The 18,498-nt window shown below is 45.0% G+C and overlaps 1 protein-coding gene across 8 annotated transcripts in view; it reads left to right on the top strand.

Annotated features, from left to right (window-relative positions):
• Positions 1-18,498, top strand: part of USP4 (ubiquitin specific peptidase 4) — a 59,639-nt gene that overhangs the window by 25,067 nt on the left and 16,074 nt on the right. For 6 of the 8 annotated variants that reach the window (XM_013981642.2, XM_005669506.3, XM_013981641.2 and 3 more), the window contains 8 exons: positions 372-489; positions 3,008-3,181; positions 7,520-7,678; positions 9,067-9,291; positions 10,013-10,096; positions 11,037-11,131; positions 13,380-13,571; positions 15,084-15,172. In XM_013981642.2, the coding sequence (XP_013837096.1) occupies positions 372-489; positions 3,008-3,181; positions 7,520-7,678; positions 9,067-9,291; positions 10,013-10,096; positions 11,037-11,131; positions 13,380-13,571; positions 15,084-15,172 (1,136 nt within the window). Of the gene's footprint in view, positions 1-371; positions 490-3,007; positions 3,182-7,519; positions 7,679-9,066; positions 9,292-10,012; positions 10,097-11,036; positions 11,132-12,680; positions 12,778-13,379; positions 13,572-15,083; positions 15,173-18,498 lie in introns of those variants that run through there. The other 2 variants (XM_021068409.1, XM_013981644.2) reach the window with 2 other exon arrangements.

Raw genomic sequence — 18,498 nt, 5'->3', positions numbered from 1 at the left:
TGTCAAGACTGAGTCTGACCTGGTGGGTGATGGCAGGTGCAAGCTTTGATCTTGATAACCACAGTGTTCTTCCCCGAAGTCACCTGGCAGTTATCTTTCTGGAAGGATGCAAAATTAGCATTTGCCAAAGCCTGAGAGCATAGAATTCAAACAGCATTCCTCCCTTTAAGTGTGTGTTTATCACTTGTTATCATGTCAAATCAAGGTGGGGGTTGGGAAGCTGGAGGGCTGGAGAGGGGAGAATAGAGAACTTGAATCATGGGGTTTTTATCAGGTGAGAATTCTAGAGACCCCAGAAGAGCCCCAAAAGTCATCCTGAGGGTATGTGTGCAGCACTCACTTTTATTGCTCACGTGGGTTGTGTTTTCTAGTGGATCTGGCTTCTCTGCTTCGTATAACTGTCAGGAGTCCCCATCGTCTCACGTACAACCTGGGCTCTGTGGACTTGGAAACCTGGGGAACACCTGCTTCATGAACTCTGCTTTGCAGGTAGAGGGGAGAGCTGCCATCTCAGAACACTCTGTCTTCATAATACTTGAGGCTTGGGAGGTGGGAGTGGCCTCTAAGATGTTGGGAGGATCCTCCCCCAAGGGTCCTTTGTTAGTACTTCAGGGATCCCTGCCAGGGCACCTCCCACTGGGTAGTACAGAATGGCCTCTTCAGTGTTTGTGGCCTCAAAATATCTTCTTAGTTCTACCTTTGATTTTGCAGTAAAAATATTTTGAATTTTGTAGATCATTAGGGAATGATCTCAGAAAGTACTTCATTACTTGCCTGGTCTCTAATAGGATGAGAACTCAGAGCGGCTAAATTATTTCTTGCTTGAGGTTGACCATCTTTTCACCAACGAGCTGTCCCACCTCATGCCCCTTCTTAGAGAAAATCCTAATAGCCTCTCTTTGAAACCTCGTTTATTCATCCATCAAGTATTTGTTGAGCATGTACCATGAATTACTACTGTTTTGGGCATGGGCTGGAATTGGAGTATAAGTGCAAAGTTACGAGGGCTCAATCCCTAAGACTGCCTTTATTTCTGACATCAGCTGCAAGTTTGGGGGTCCTTAAGATCACCCTCAGTTCCATTAATTTGCTAGAAGGGCTCATAGACTCATTTAAAACTATTACACTCACAGTTATGGTTTATTATAGGGAAAGGATACAGATTAAAATTAGCCAAGGTGAGGAAGTTCCCTCATGTCTCAGTGGGTTAAAGATCTGGCATTGTCACCGGTATTACAGCAGTGGCAAGGGTTTGATCCCTGGCTGGGAAACTTCCTCATACCATGGGTGCAGCAAAAAAAATCCCCCTAAGGTAAGAAGGGAATAGTGCAATCCAGGAGGGTTCCCATTGTATAGCTTTTGTTGTCCTCTCTTTGTGGAGTCAATCTTTTTTTTTTTTTTTTTTTTTTTTTTTTTTTTTTGTCTTTTTAGGGCCACACCTGGGGCATATGGAGGTTCCTAGGCTAGGGGTCTAATCAGAGCTATAGCTGCTGGCCTATGCCGCAGCCACAGCAACACCGGATCTGAGCCATACCTGTGACCTACACCACAGCTCACGGCAATGCTGGATCCTTAACCCACTGAGCAAAGCAGGGATCGAACCCAGGTCCTTATGGATACTAATTGAGTTCGTTAACTGCTGAGCCATGACAGGAACTCCCTAGGGTCGATCATTGATGCAAATAGTAGGCCTGGAGCATTGCCAACCATAAAACTCACTCAAGTTTTGTCCAGAATTTTTTGGGGGGGCTTTATCACATAGAATGATTGATCTTCCAGTGATTAAAGAAAAACTCTTGTGAGCTAGTGAATGTATTCAAAGATTTAAAGCAAAAGTACCCATTGAACCAATCTTTCTTTTCTTTTATTCCCCAAATCATTTTACAAGGCAGGATATTCTGATATGAAAATCTTTTTTTTTTTTTTTTTTTTTTTGTCTTTTTGCTATTTCTTGGGCCGCTCCCATGGCATATGGAGGTTCCCAGGCTAGGGGTCCAATCGGAGCTGTAGCCACCAGCCTACGCCAGAGCCACAGCAGCAACGCGGGATCCGAGCCGTGTCTGCAACCTACACCACAGCTCACGGCAACGCCGGATCCTTAACCCACTGAGCAAGGGCAGGGATCAAACCCGCAACCTCATGGTTCCTAGTCGGATTCGTTAACCACTGCGCCACGACGGGAACTCCTGAAAATCTTTTTTATTTTAATTTTTTAATTTTTATTTTTTGTCTTTTTAGGGCTGCACCCTCAGCATATGGAGGTTCCTAGGCTAGGGGTCGAATCAGAGCCACAGCTGCCAGCCTACACCACAGCCAGCAGTTGGGGATCTGAGCCGCATCTGTGACCTACACCACAGCTCATGGCAACTCCAGATCCTTAACCCACTGAGCAAGGCCAGGGATCGAACTTGTCCTCATGGATGCTAGTCCTGTTTGTTAACTACTGAGCCAGGATGGGAACTCCTGACAAGGAATTTTAAAAAGAGAAAAGTTTTAGACTATTGTATCTCATGACTGTAGACACAAATACTGTAAATCAAATCTTAGCAAATCAAAGCCAGCAATCGGGGATCTGAGCTGCATCTGCGACCCATAATGTTGTGGCGCTAGTAAAATATTTTGCCTTTGGCTTACTTATATTTTGTCTTCTCATGAAATAGTAGAATATCACAGTCACTTTTCAATAAAAAAATATTTTAAGATTATCTTCCATTGACCAGAAAATTTCTGTGTCAGGTACTTGGGGTACAGCTTTTGCCATCAGAGCTTGTTCTTAGACAGTGAGTGTGAACTCCTCCAAGACAGTATCCCTGGGAGGTTAGTTACAATTTGGCCTCTAGCCTGGGCCTCTGGGAGGCTATGCTTTACTGTTGTCAGCCCATCAGAGACTCTCCTGAGCACTTCATTTCATTGGGGTGACCCTTACTGGTCATTTAGAACTGGGTTTATCTTCTGTCTCTGCATGCTCTCCAGAAGGGGTATGACCTGTGATTATGTTCTCTTTCAGTGCTTAAGCAACACTGCACCACTGACTGACTACTTTCTCAAAGATGAGTATGAAGCTGAAATCAACAGGGACAACCCTCTGGGAATGAAAGGGGAAATTGCAGAGGCCTATGCAGAGCTCATTAAGCAGATGTGGTCTGGAAGGGATGCTCATGTGGCACCTCGAATGTTCAAAGTAGGTTGATAAATGATTCTCCTTTTTCCCATTTTGAGGAGAGTTGTTTAGCATTATAATAAAGCATTCCTTTACTTGTATTTTGCAAGTAAGATGGACTGAGACTGAAAGCACTATATGATCAGATCCTTCTTTTCTGTTGTTCACTCATTTAGCACATACTTCAGTGACTCAACCCCCACCTTTGGGCTGAGGATACTACAGAAATCATTTGTATTATAAGCTGGTTCCTCAGAATGATGTATTCTATGGAGGCATTCTTTCTTTCCTTAATTTTGCCCATGCCTGCAGCATTGCGGAATGCTCCCAAGCCAGGAATCAAACCTGTGCTACAGCTGCAGCCTGAGCCACAGCAGTGACAACACCAAGTTCTTAACCCACTAGGCCGCTAGAATGGCATTCTTTAAGTGGTCAACACCCTAAACAGACCATACAAATTCAGTCTAATTTGCAGTAGTATCTGAAAAGTACTTCCAGGTTCTCTGAGATTGGAACCTGTACCCACTGTGGGTTTTTTTTTTTTTTTTTTTTTTTTTCTTTTTGCTATTTCTTGGACCGCTCCCTAGGCATATGGAGGTTCCCAGGCTAGGGGTCCAATCGAAGCTATAGCCACCGGCCTACGCCAGAGCCACAGCAACTCGGGATCCGAGCCTTGTCTGCAACCTACACCACAGCTCACGGCAACGCTGGATCCTTAACCCACTGAGCAAGGGCAGGGACCGAACCGAAACCTCATGGTTCCTAGTCGGATTTGTTAACCACTGTGCCACGACGGGAACTCCTGTGGGGTTTTTTTTTTTTTGTCTTCTTAGGGCTGAACCTGCAGCATATGGAGGTTCCAAGGCTAAGGATTGAAGGGGAGCTATAGCTGCTGAGCTACACCACAGCAACACTAGATCCAAGCCTCGTCTGTGACCTATACCACAGCTCATGGCAACACTGGATCCTTAACCCACTAAGTGAGGCCTGAGATTGAACCTGCATTCTCATGGATATTAGTCAGATTCATTACTGCTGAGCCACAACGGGAACTCCCCCACTTTGGTTTTAGTTGGGCCCCCTAAGACAGGAATTGGGTTGATATTCGTGGAATATGATTTTAATTTTTTCCATTATAATTGATTTACAGTGTTCTGTCAATTTCTACTGTACAGTAAAGTGATCCAGTCATACATATATATGTGTGTGTGTGTGTGTGTATTCTTTTTCTCACATTATCCTCCATCATGTTCATCACAAGTGACTAGATATAGTTCCTTCTGCTATACAACAGTATCTCATTGCTTATCCATTCCAGATGCCATAGTTCGCATCTATTAAGCAACCCCAAACTCGCAGTCCATCCCACTCCCTCTCTCTCCCCCTCGGCAACCACAAGTCTGTTCTCTAAGTCCATGAGTTTCTTTTCTTTCTATGGAAAGGTTCATTTGTGCCGCATATTAGATTCTAGGTATAAGTGATATCATATGGTATTTGTCTTTCTCTTTCTGTCTTCACTTAGTATGAGAGTCTCTTGCTCCATCCATGTTGCTGCAAATGACGTTATTTTGTTCTTTTTTATGGCTGAGTAGTATTCCATTGTGTATATATACCACACTTTCTTAATCCATTCATCTGTTGATGTCCATCTAGGTTATTTCCATGTCTTGGCTATTGTGAATAGTGCTACAGTGAACATGCGGGTGCATGTGTCTTTTTCAGTGAAAGTTTTGTCTGGATATATGCCCAAGAGTGGGATTGCTAGGTCATGTGGTAGTTCTGTATTTCGTTTTCTGAGGTACCTCCATTTTGTTTTCTGTAGTGATTGTACCAGTTTACATTCCTACAGTATAGGAAGGTACCCTTTTCTTCACACCCTTTCCAGCATTTGTTATTTGTTGACTTGTTAATGATGGCCATTCTGACTGTTATGAGGTGGTACTTCATAGTAGTTTTGATTTGCATTTCTCTAAGAATTAGATGTTGAGCATTTTTTCATGTGCTTGTCAGCCATCTGTATATCTTTGGAGAAACGTCTGTCAGGTTCTTTGTCCATTTTTCACTTGGGTTGTTGGTTTTTTTGCTGTTGAGTTATATAAGTTGATTGTATATCTTAGAGATCAAGCCCTTGTTGGTTGCATCGTTTGAAACTATTTTCTCCCGTTCTGTAGGTTATCTTTTTTTTTTTTTTATGGTTTCCTTTGCTTTGCAAAAGCTTGTGAGTTTGATTACATCCCCCCCTTTTTTTCTTTTTTTTTTTTTTTTGTCTTTTGTCGTTTTTTAGGGCCGCACCCACAGCATATGGAGGTTCCCAGGCTAGGGGTCGAATCGAATCGGAGCTGTTGCTGCTGGCCTACTCCAGAGCCACAGCAATGCCAGATCCAAGCCATGTCTGTGACCTACACCACAGCTCATGGCAACGTTGGATCCTTAACCCATATAGCAAGGCCAGGGTTCAAACCCGCAACTTCATGGTTCCTAGTTGGATTCGTTTCCACTGCGCCACGACAGAAACTCTGCCCATTGGTTTATTTTTGCTTTTATTTCTGTTGCCTTGGGAGACTGACCTGAGAAAACATTTGTGCAGTTGATGTCAGAGAATGTTTTGCCTGTGTTCTCTCCTAGGAGTTTTATGGTGTTTTGTCTTACGTTTAAGTCTTTAAGCCTTTTTTTTTTTTTTTTTTTTGGTCTTGTCAGGGCCGCACTTGCGGCACATGGAGGTTCCCAGGCTAGGAGTCCTACAAAGCTATTGCTGCCGGCCCACGCCAGAGCCACAGCAACGCCAGATCTGAGCCGCGTCCACGACCTACACCACAGCCCACAGCAATGCCAGATCCCTAACCCACTGAGCGAGGCCAGGGATTGTACCTGCAACCCCATTGCTCCCAGTTGGATTCGCTTCCGCTGCACCACAACAGGAACTCCTAAGTCATTTTGAGTTTATTTTTGTGCATGGTGTGAGGGTTTCATTGATTTACATGTAGCTGTCCAGTTTTCCCAGCACCACTTGCTGAAAAGACTATCTTTTTCCCCGTTTTCTCTTCTTGCCTCCTTTGTCGAGGATTAATTGACTTTAGGTGTCTGGATTTATTTTTGGGTTCTCTATTCTGCTGCATTGGTCTGTATGTCTGTTTTGGTAGCAGTACCACACTGTCTTGATTACTGTGGCTCTGTATTTGTCTGAAGTCTGGGAGAGTTTTGCCTCCTGCTTGTTTTTTGTTCCTCAGGATTGCTTTGGCAATTCTGGGTCTTTTATGGTTCCAGATAAATTTTTAGATTGTTTGTTGTAGTTCTGTGAAAAATATCATGGGGAAGGTGGTATAAGGGGTGGTTCTTACTTGGATCCCTCAACTAGGAAGATGGGGAGATGGGTGAACTGCAGTGGCCCTTGGAGCAACTCGGCCTCTCCATTTCCCTGAGTGTTTCTCCCCGTTGAAATCTGGAAATCCTGTGTTGTTCAAGGAGCCTTCATGAAACAACTGATTCACAGAATGGGGTGGAAATAGCCCCTTAGCCCAGTGACAAAATAAAAAACTTAGGTTGTTTACTGAAATTGAAAATGAATTCTTTTCACCCCCATGGTCACATTAATCCTTGGGAAATATATGTAAATTACTGTTCCCAGAGTTTCTGATCCCTTAGGTTTGGGGCGGGGCCTGAGAATGTGCATTTCTCACATGCTTCAGATGATGCTGATGCCACTATTTGGTTATCGCACCCTGAGGATCTGTAGTATAGAGCAATACCAGGCAGATAGTTATTTAGGGCTAGGAGGGTTGTTATGGACAGAAAGATTCCTGTGGGTAATGCAAATGCATTTGTAAAGTTCTTAGAGAAATTCTGAGTCAAAGAAGGTAGTAGGAGAGTGATTCACCTCTGTGCTTAGGAGGTGTGGCTCTGGAGGGTGTCACTCTTTACGCATTTCTAGGTGGCTCAGGTTCCTGGTCTGTAGTTGTTCTGGATTTCAGGTCTTAGTCCTCTTCTCTCTGGTAAGAACTACTGGCTGTTAGGTCCCCAAGGAGTTAATTAGGCTGTTGGACCAAAGATGCTCTTCCTGGAGTTCCGTCGGGGTGCAGTGGTTAACGGATCCGACTAGGAACCATGAGGCTGTGGCTTCGATCCCTGGCCTTGCTCAGTGGGGTAAGGATTTGGCGTTGCTGTGGCTCTGGTGTAGGCCGGTGGCTATAGCTCCAATTAGACCCGTAGCCTGGGAACCTCCATGTGCTGTGGGAGCGGCCCTAGAAAAGGCAAAAAGACCAAAAAAAAAAAAAAAAAATTTTTTTTTGAATGACAGTTTCCCATCTGACTCCACTGGTTCTTTATAACTTATGCCTTCTGATCCCATTGTTTTTGTTGTAGACCCAGGTGGGACGTTTTGCCCCTCAGTTTTCTGGCTACCAGCAGCAAGACTCTCAGGAGCTCTTAGCCTTTCTTCTAGACGGATTGCATGAAGATCTGAACCGAGTGAAGAAAAAACCCTACCTGGAGCTGAAGGATGCCAATGGGCGGCCAGATGCGGTATGATACTGAAGATTTTTGAACAAGATTATTCCAGAGAGGCTTCCTCCTACTGAGAGTTTCAGGGGCATTCTTATGGTATTGGAATATTGTTGCCAGTCTCCTTGTTGCCTCTCACCATTAGTGACGTGGATGTGCAGTCTGATAGTGAAATGTATTGCAGGTTACAAAGGGGCTAACTCTAGTTACCCCTGATGCTCCCTCTTGGGCTTCTTCACATTTAGTATAATTACATTGGTGAACCAGAGACTGGGGCACTCTGAAAACTGTCAAGTGCCTGTAGTGTGGGCCCTTAGGATTATTACTGCTTTCATTAAAATCCATCTATGATTATTAAAAGTTTGTTATTAATATTATTAGAGCACTTACACTTTTTTGCTTTGATTTTCAGATCTATGAAAAGGGAATTTAGTATTTAAGTTATCCTATTGGGTTGATCAATATGAATACTTTAAGGTAGCATTCACATATTAAAGGAAAAAACCATGAGTTAGGTGAACTATATTATAAATTAAAACCTCACTGAAGAGACCGAATCACGGGAAACCCTGTAGGAGACAGTCCTTCCACTGGTCACGTCTGTGTATTCATAGTGCTCTCACTTCATCAGACTCCCGTAGATCTCCATCAACACTTTATTTTATTTTTGTCTTTTTAGCGCCACACCTGTGTCATATGGAAGTTCCCAGGCTAGGGGTCAAATTGGAGCTGTAGCTGCCAGCCTACACCACATTCACAGCAATGTCATATCCTAGCCACATCTGTGACCTATACCACAGCTCATGGCAACACCAGATCCTTAACCCACTGAGCAAGGCCAGGGATCAAACCTGCATCATGATGGACACTTGTCAGATTTTTTTCCACTGAGTCATGACAGGAATTCCCTCCATCAACACTTGATAAGTGTGAGTTTGGGCATGGAGCTGGTATGTGGTATGAGTATGGTACACTAAGAGCTGTCCTAGCCCTTGTTGGCCTGGACCAAATTCTTGGCTGCACAAATGCCTCACAGTGCATCTCACATTTTGCTCTGAATCATTCTGGGTGCAGAAGTTCAGAACTGGGGGATGGGAGTTCCCGTTGTGGCTCAGTGGTTAATGAACTTAACATCTGTAGGGATGCAGGTTCAATCCCTGGCTTCACTCAGTGGGTTAAGGATCCAGCGTTGCTATGAGCTGTGTTGTAGGTTGCAGACACAGCTGGGATCTTGCATTGCTGTGGCTGTGGTAGGGGCCAACAGCTACAACTTCTGTTCCACCCCTAGCTTGGGAACCTCAATATGCTGTGGGTGTGGCCCTAAAAAGACAAAAAAAAAAAAAAAAAAAAAAAAAAAAGAACTGGGGGATGTTGAGAATATCTTATTTATCCTTTTTCCTTTCTTCCAGGTGGTGGCAAAGGAAGCCTGGGAGAATCATAGGCTAAGGAATGACTCTGTGATTGTGGACACGTTCCATGGCCTCTTCAAATCTACTTTGGTTTGCCCAGAGTGCGCTAAGATTTCTGTGACCTTTGACCCATTTTGCTATCTAACTCTCCCCCTGCCCTTGAAGAAAGATCGAGTTATGGAGATCTTCCTGGTTCCTGCTGACCCTCACTGCAGGCCTACCCAGGTAAGAGAATTAACACCCTCATGGTATTCCTTGTTTTGAATGGTCTCCAGACCCAGAGTAGGGCTTCTTCCATATGCTTCAACAGTAATTCCATCACATGCCTCTGAAACTTCTTGGGACTTGCCTTGAGTGTGTGCCCTTGTCCTCCATCAGACTTTTGTGTAATTTCATGTCATTTAAGCATAATGTGAATGTCCTCTGGGCTTCTCTGTCCCTTTTTCTCTATGTTCCGTTCATTTGACTAAGGAACCTGGCTGATCTGCTAAGATATCTTTGAATGTTAGGAAACTAGGAACAGAGTGCTTTGCTTGATCAGGTTTCTTCCTAAATCAGCCTGGAGAGCTTGGCCAGAACAAAAGGTATGACCAACCAGTTTTAGTGTCCAGCCCCGTTGATGGTTTATTGTATGCTTAGTCTTCTGGCTTTATTTTCTTTTATCTCTAAAGAAAGATAACAAGGACGTTGGCAATCTGTATAATTTTAATAATTTTAGCATTTCTTTAAAGGTAGTAGTGAAAGGCTTTAAGATAGCCTAGCTTCTGTGGTGATGCCTAAGTAGAAAGGCAGTGTTGATGCAGAAGACTTGCTGGCTACTCATCTGGATCTCACCATACACTGTTTCTGGAGGGACACCTCTGCCCTCCATGATACCTGCTCCTTCCAGCTCATTTCCTACCTTTTGCAGAGCACCCTTGTCACCCCTCCCATTTTTCCTTTGCAGTACCGCGTAATTGTGCCGCTAATGGGTGCTGTATCTGATCTGTGCGAGGCTCTCTCCAGGTTGTCTGGCGTTGCTGCAGAAAACGTAAGGCGGGGTATTGAGTGGCACTCAACCTATTGGGAGCACTTCATAGTCCTTTGAAATTAATTTTCAACCTTTTAGCCACTTATTGGAGGGTAGTGATTATATTTGGATGCCCCAGACTTTCTGGCTCTCGTTCATTGTGCACACTGTGGCTGAGACTGTCCCTTCCAGCCCTGGGAACTGAGAACACATTAACCATTGGTCAGAGGGCCAGGAGTGGGGCTCTGCTCTCACATTGCCTCCCCTTTATACCTGACATCATTTGTAATGTGAGAAGCCGGAAGTTCTTTTCTGACTCAAACTCCGTAAGTCTGTGGAGTGACTTAATAGAAATGTTTCTTTAAAAACAATTGCTTATTCTGGCCTATCTCCTGAGCCTGGCCCTGTGTGGAGGTGGGAAAAGTGAAGATTTCCCTTTACATGAGAACCGATCCTCCTGGATTCCCCCAGCCCTGATCAATGAATGCCCTTCTCCCCACTCCCCTTGTACCCCTGCTAGTTTCAGTTGGTAGGTCTTGGTGGTTGGAGTTTGGTCTTTTCTGCTGTGTGCTGAGGATGTCTTGAGGACTTTTGCCCCCTGGGAATACCCTAAAGGCTTCTAGATGACTACTAGTCTCTGGTCAGCACTTATTCCCCATCATTCCTGCCCCTTGAGGGCAATTCCCATCATAAACCTTGGGACATAATCAACTGTAATTAAAAAATTAAAAAGACAAAGTAAACCCCAAAACCTTGGGATCAATGTACTAGCATGTTTGATGCTGGAGGCAGCCATGCTGCTCCCACCTTGGACCTTGGCCCCTGAACTCTGGGCTGGTTGTATTGCCATCTCTCTGGAGGCAACACTTCAGCAGCACATTTTTTTTTTCTTTCGTGCCTAAGTATTAAGTAGATGTTCTCTAATCAATCCCGTCACCTTTCTGTTACTGTTGATTTTTAGATGGTGGTCACAGATGTGTATAATCACCGGTTCCACAAAATTTTCCAAATGGATGAAGGTTTAAACCACATCATGCCTCGGGATGATATTTTTGTGTGAGTACTCAGTGGTTTCTGCTGCAGGGTCAAAAGAAACGTTTTAGAGTCTTTGCTGTGTTGGTGTCTCCAGAGCATATCTGGCAGTTGATGCTCATGTGGATTTGCTCCAACCCTTGGGTGCAAGAGATGAGTGTTCAGGGAATTGTGGGCAGCATTACCTACCGGCATTTCAGAACTAGACATTCCAGATAACACTCTTCAGCTGGAACAAGGCTTTTGTCAACAGTTGTTACATGTTAAGAAGGCCTATTCAGTGGTCCTGCAGATAGTCCTGCTGTCAGAAATGCTTTGCTCAAGAAGAATCACAGCTTTGGGAGGGGCCGTGGGAAGACAGGAAAAGGGCTGTGGTACAGGGAGGGTCTCATCCTTTCTCTAAGCTATAGGCAGGGGCTCCTCAGGCAGGTGCCATCTCAGAATGACAGGGAAGGTTGATTTAAGCTCTCATATCTGCAGTCTTTTGACACTTGGTTTTCTCATCCCTGTGCAGACAGTGTACTCCAACTCTAGCTGGTGTTCTCCAGTTCTTACTTCAGGGCTGCTTTGTGTGATTGTGTGTGTGTCCCTCTCCCAGGCGGGGTAGGGTGGAGTGTGAGCTTGCTCGAGCTCCCACACAGCCGCTTGTTCAGGGAAGCTTGCATATGGACCACCCCACACTGTCTCTCCTTCATTCCCTCTCACTCAGAAACTTGTCTCTGCTGAGAAAGGTTATTAGGATTTTGTTTTGGTTTTTAGTTTTGGCTGAGTAATGCAGGACACAAAGGAATCATTTCCTTCCCTTTATGTTTTTGGGACCTGTGACATCTAGGTCACTCTAAAAGATACAGTTCTTGACCACATCCAAGATCCTGGTTCTATTAACCAATGCATCGGCTGCCTCCCCATTCCCAGCCATACTCCCTCACTTTACAAACTAGACTCAGGCTCGGACTAGACTTCAGGGCTGAGCCTATCCACTTCTGACCCCCAAATCCTTAACACAGTCTTCCTCAATTCTGGAAACTAATGTTCACGTATACCTGAGCTGAGAAGAACTGGGGCATCATCTTTTTGGGAGCATGGCAAGCCACTGAGAACAGATTTTTCACAGGGCTTGAGGGATAAGCAGTAGGAAAGCAAATTGTTACGTGATGCATTGATAATTGTCTTATGAAAACACAATTGTTGCATCTAATACTTCTTGAGCATGTGATGTACTGTGCTCTGAGTTATTTAATTTTCACCACTACACTCTACGGAGGGTGATCCCATTGTCCACTAGGTAAACAGAAGTTAGGGCACTTGGCTTGGTCACAGTAGCCAGAAAGTGGCAGTATGGGCCTAGAACCTGGGTCAGCCTCACTCCAAGGCTTGGTTCTTGACCTTTATGCTGGACTCCAGCGTTCTTAATCTCGAGCACACCTTGGACATTTTTGTGAGATTTTCTTTGAACTCCTCATGCACATACTACAGTCAGAACTGTTTGCCAGGCAACTGGGGAGGGTTGTGTTTGTATTTGTGTTTATAGTTTTCAAAAATTGAATCAGTAAGTTTGTGTCTCCCCCTATAGGAAGAGGGAAAGACTACAGTCGGTTGCCAGCAATTTTGGTAACATCTGTTCCAGGATAAAACATCTATAAATCTCCTCAATCCCATGTATTCACTAAGTAAGACATATTTTTCAAAATCATTGATTTGTATTTAGAAATTCTTTGGTTATCTATGATTTTTTTAAAAATTAAATATGATTCTTTTACTTCAATGTTTTTGAACGAAGATGGCAAACAGTTTTATAAATTTGCTTCCTCATTTAAAATAAAGAGTTTTTGGCTTATATTCTAGGTATACATCCTTATAAATGAGAATGCCTTTTTCTAAAAGTTGAGCTCCTTGGTGGGTGACAAGATGAACTTGGTGGCTGGGCCCCCTCGTGTGCCTTTGTGTTCGAAGTAATGGTCCAGATGACAGCTGTTGTCTATGTTGAGTCCCAGTCGAAGGACCACAGATTTTGAGGCCATGGTTGGGGGAAAGAGGATCACATTAGCCTCAGGTTATGGGTTGTGTAGGTTCAGATTATGTTGACAGTGATCCTCTTTGGGGTTCTTGACCCAGCCTCTAGAATTGTCTTGGAAATGGCTTATCCACTTTTTGTGCTAAAGTATGTTCTAGCCTAGTAACCATAGTCCTGGCCACCAAGTGGCTGCAGCTCAGATGTCTGTCAGTCACAGGGACCTGCTACTAAAGGTGCTCTCTTATGTGATTGACACAGGTACGAGGTCTGCAGCACCTCCATGGATGGCTCTGAATGTATCACGCTTCCTGTGTACTTCAGGGAGAGGAAGTCCAGGCCGTCGAGCACTTCCACCGGGGCGGTGCTGTATGGGCAGCCTCTGTTGGTTTCTGTCCCAAAGCACAAGCTCACCCTCGAATTTTTGTACCAGGCTGTTTGTGAGCGTATCAGGTTGGTGATAGGAATGTAATTTGCCTGTTATCTAAAATAAGACAGGCTCAGTAATAGTAGTGACTGCCTGTTGCAGAGTGGCTGTATTGACCCTGCGTGTTCACTTCTGTTGATATGTAGTTGTGCCAGCCCTTGGGAGGGTCAGGCAGGTACTTCTGATATAGGGCATCTGGCACCATGACTCTGGGCATGTAAGTCTCCTCTGGTCCCTGGAATCATGTCTTCACACCTCTCAACTACCTACTTGAGGGAGTCTAGTATTTAGTATTTTTTTTTTTTTTTTTAAAGTTTATTTATTTATTTTTTTTGTTGTTGTTGTTGTTGTTGCTATTTCTTGGGCCGCTCCCACGGCATATGGAGGTTCCCAGGCTAGGGGTTGAATCAGAGCTGTAGCCACCGGCCTACACCAGAGCCACAGCAACGCAGGATCCGAGCCGCGTCTGCAACCTACACCACAGCTCACGGCAACGCCGGATCGTTAACCCACTGAGCAAGGGCAGGGATCGAACCCGCAACCTCATGGTTCCTAGTCGGATTCGTTAACCACTGCGCCACGACGGGAACTCCGTATTTAGTATTTTGATGGCATTTTGTATTTGTCCTTTTTTTTTTTTTTTTTTTTTTTTTTAGGGCTGCACCTGTGGCATATGGAGGTTCCTAGGCTAAGGGTCCAGTTGGAGCTGTTGCCACCAGCCTATGCCAGAACCCCAGCAATGCCAGATCTGAGCCATGTCCGCGACCTACACCACAGCTCATGGCAACGCTGGATCCTTAACCCACTGAGCAATGCCAGGGATTGAACCTGCAACCTCATGTTCCTAGTCAGATTTGTTTCCGCTGCGCCACAATTGGGAACTCTGGCATTTTGTATTTGAATATTGTTTCTGAAGTATTCCAATATCATTCTGAAAGTGATAATGTTCCTAGGAAATTTTTTTTTTAAGGGCAGCATGTGGGAATTTCTCAGGCCAAGGGTCAAATCAGAGCTGCAGCTGCTGGCCTACGCCACAACCACAGCAACACCAGATCCGAGCTGGGTTATTAACCTGCTGAGCCACAACGGGAACTCCCACCTGTGAAATATTTTTGTAAATGATGGTGCCTTGTAATATTTATCAAAGATATGAGACAGACTTTGCTAGAGTCTTTAGTGACATGGTAACTGGGTTACCTCTCAGTTTTCTCTTGGGTTCCTCTCAGTTTCTTGATGTGTTGATTCATCACATGATTTTTTTTTTTGCTTTTTTTTTTTTGGCCATGCCCATGACATATAAAAATTCCTGGGCCAGGGATCAAACTTGAGCCACAGAGGGGATCTGAGCCACTGCAGTGACAACACTGGATCCTCAACCAGCTGTTCCTCAAGAAAACTCCCACCATGTGATTTTTAAGGCCCTTTTATTTACATAAATTTCTTTGTGAATAGCTGAATATATAAGTTAGGAATTCTGAGCAGTGGATAAAAATAGATAGATATTACAACCAACAATTTCTTTCTTTCTCTTTTTCAAGCCGCTATATAAAACAGCCTTTGCCTGATGAGTCTGGCAGCTCGCCCTTGGAACCGGGGGCCTGCAATGGCTCTAGGGGCAGCTGTGAAGGTGAGTGCTTACCACACTGTGGGGCTGTGACTGGCCACATCCCTCCTGACCTCCCTCTTCCAAGGTGTTACACGTATGGGAGAGTGAGGCTCTGCCTGGAGAGCAGACCTGTAAGCCCTGTCTGCATCATTCTGCTCTGCCAAAGCCTGTTGTCTAACTTTGACATCATGTGGAATCTTCTTAGACGTGTAATATAGGTCTCACCTTAGGGTGACTCAGCCTAATAGGACTGAGTGACTTGAAGCAGAGCAAGGATTTGATTCTGATCTTTTGGGATTGCATAGTACACTTGACTGCCTCTGCACAGTGGCTTCTGTCTTCAGAACTGTTATCTTGGCCCTTACCCACCATACATCATCTGCCCCTGGGGAGAACAGGTGTCCTATCCAACCAATCAGAAGACAGAGACAGGTTCTCTTGGGTGTTTTTTCCCAGGGAGTCACAGGTGGTAGGTGGCTATGGTAGCTTCTGCTATGGGAGTGAAGAGAGCCATGTTTGGAAAAGCTTGTTGCAGGAAACCCAGAGCCCTTGCCATCCTTGTGTGGCCTAGGGCTTACAGGCTCATCTGTGACCAAGGAGCTGTGTCAGACCTTCATTGTGGCTGTCACCCTTCTTTTGGGGCCTAGGTGACTGATTAGATGACTTCCTATAAAATGGGAATGCCCTCTAAGTTTTGCAAATTCTCAGTTGCAAATCCAAATGCCCTGATTTCTGCAAGATACACAACCCTGGAATGTGAGAATTGACATTAAAAAATAATGACCATAAGGCTCTATCCTGAAGGGACATTCCAAATTTTTGTTAGTATTTTAGTTGAGCATTTATTACACCCATATTTACGTTATTTATTTTTATTTTTTGGCCACACCCATGGTATATGAAAGTTCCCAGGCCAGGGATCAAATTGCAGCTGTGGCAATGCTGGATTCTTTTTTTTTTTTTTTTTTTAATTTATTTATTTATTTATTTTTGTCTTTTTGCCATTTTCTTGGGCCGCTCCTGCGGCATATGGAGGTTCCCAGGCTAGGGGTCCAATCGGAGCTGTAGCCACCGGCCTACGCCAGAGCCATAGCAACGCGGGATCCGAGCCGTGTCTGCAACCTATACCACAGCTCACGGCAACACCGGATCCTTAACCCACTGAGCAAGGCTAGGGATTGAACCTGCAACCTCATGGTTCCTAGTCAGATTTGTTAACCACTGAGCCACGACGGGAACTCCGATTCTTAACCCACTATGCTGGGCTAGGGGTCGAACCTGTGTCTCAGCAGCAACCTGAGCTACTGCAGAGACAATACCAAATCCTTAACCACTATGCCACAGTGGGAATTCCCCATACTCCTATTTTTGCCCAGAATATCATGATGTATTCCCATTAGGGATGTACAGAAGCAGATTTTGTGCACAGATCCCACAAGCAGAGATGTTGAGGTGGTAGCAGTAGTCTCCCAGCAGACCTCAGGTGACCTGTGGGTTCTTAGTGCTTTGGCAGCTGAGACACAGTGATTCCCAGCTCGAGGTGAGGGGTGGATCTCGAAGTTATTACATCCCTCTGAACCTTGGTTTACCCATCTGCAAAATGGGAAAATTATCATGGCTTCAAAGAGCTGAGGTTATAGTTGATTGAGATAGTGTGGTTGAAGTATCTGGCACATAATAAATGCTCAATTAATATCACCAATGGCTCAGCAGGTTAAGGACCTGGTGTCGTCATTGCTGTGGCTTGGGTCACTGCTGTGGCGTGGGTTTAGTCCCTGGCCCAGGAACTTCCATATGTCCTGGGCGTGGCCAAGAAGGAAAAAAAAGTAGCGGGTTCTAAGTATTTGCTGTTGTTACAATTAGCCTAGTTTCTTAGACATTCTGTCAGTCTCTTGCTCAGGAAGAATTACTGCCTTCATTTGCATTCCATGATTGAGTCTTGATGCATTAAAATTCTGTTTAAGGTTATAATAATGCTAACCTCTTTACTGCCATGGCTCCTTGTTAGGCCACTGGTGGCTGTCTCCTGATTCTGTATGTGTCCTGGGCAGGGCATTGTTTCACTTGCCGTCCTGAGAGTTTGTGCAGGCTTACGTGGCTATAAAAGGAGCAGTGCCACTGTGTCAGGAGTGAAGTGAGCTGGTTGGGAAAGGAACCTCTGTGAGAACTGAGACTGGCTGTTTCAGAGTGCTGCTAGTGGAGCCTCATGTCACACCCTTATCCAAGGCTCTGCTTTTCTTCTGGCTTGAAAGAAACTGTTGGAGTTCTCATCGTGGCTCAGTGGTTAACGAATCTGACTAGGAACCACGAGGTTGAAGGTTCAGTCCCTGGCCTTGCTCAGTGGGTTAAGGATCCATTGTTGCCATGAGCTGTGTTGTAGGTTGCAGACGCGGCTCGGATCCCATGTTGCTGTGGCTCTGGCATAGGCCGGCGGCTACAGCTCTGCTTAGACCCCTAGCCTGGGAACCTCCATATGCCGAGGGAGCGGCCTTAGAAAAAGCAAAAAGACAAAAAAAGAAAAAAAGAAAGAAACTGTTGTGTTGTCCCAGGCCTGACTTGTCCTTCCTCTTGAACACTCTCAGGATACACTGACTGTTGTTTTTTTTTTTTTGCACCGCACCTTTGACAGGTGGAAGTTTCCAGGCCAGGGTCAAACCCATACCACAGACAGTCCTTAATCTGCTGGGCCACTAGGGAATTCCAAGATATACTGCCTTTGAAAGAGGATTCTTTTTTTTTTTTTGTCTTTTTGCCATTTCTTGGGCCGCTCCCACGGCATATGGAGGTTCCCAGGCTAGGGGTCTAATTGGAGCTGTAGCCGCTGGCTTAGACCACAGCCACAGCAATGCCAGAGCCACGTCTGTGACCTACACCACAGCTTATGCAACGCAGGATCCTTAACCCATTGAGTGAGGCCATGGATCAAACCTGTGTCCTCATGTATGCTAGTCAAGTTTGTTAACCATTGAGCCACGACGGAAACTCCAAAACTCAGTACTCTCAAGTGAGTGAAGAGAAAAAAGGAGGGAAGGATCCTGTGTGCTCTGAACCCTGGGACCCATCATGACACCTGCGTCTTAGAGACATTGAATAAATACTTGTTGAAGGGACAATCACCATGTTTCTTTTTTTTTTGTCTTTTTGCCTTTTGAGGGCCACTCCCGCGGCATGTGGAAGTTCCCAGGCTAGGGGTCTAATTGGAGCTGTAGCCACCAGCCTACGCCAGAGCCACAGCAACATGGGATCCGAGCCATGTCTGCAACCTACAACACAGCTCATGGCAATGCCGGATCCTTAACCCACTGAGCAAGGCCAGGGATCGAACCCACAACCTTATGGTTCCTAGT

Source organism: Sus scrofa, chromosome 13, assembly GCF_000003025.6.
Source record: "Sus scrofa isolate TJ Tabasco breed Duroc chromosome 13, Sscrofa11.1, whole genome shotgun sequence".
NCBI lineage: Eukaryota > Metazoa > Chordata > Mammalia > Artiodactyla > Suidae > Sus > Sus scrofa.
This window is presented reverse-complemented; position numbering and strand designations above follow the sequence as displayed.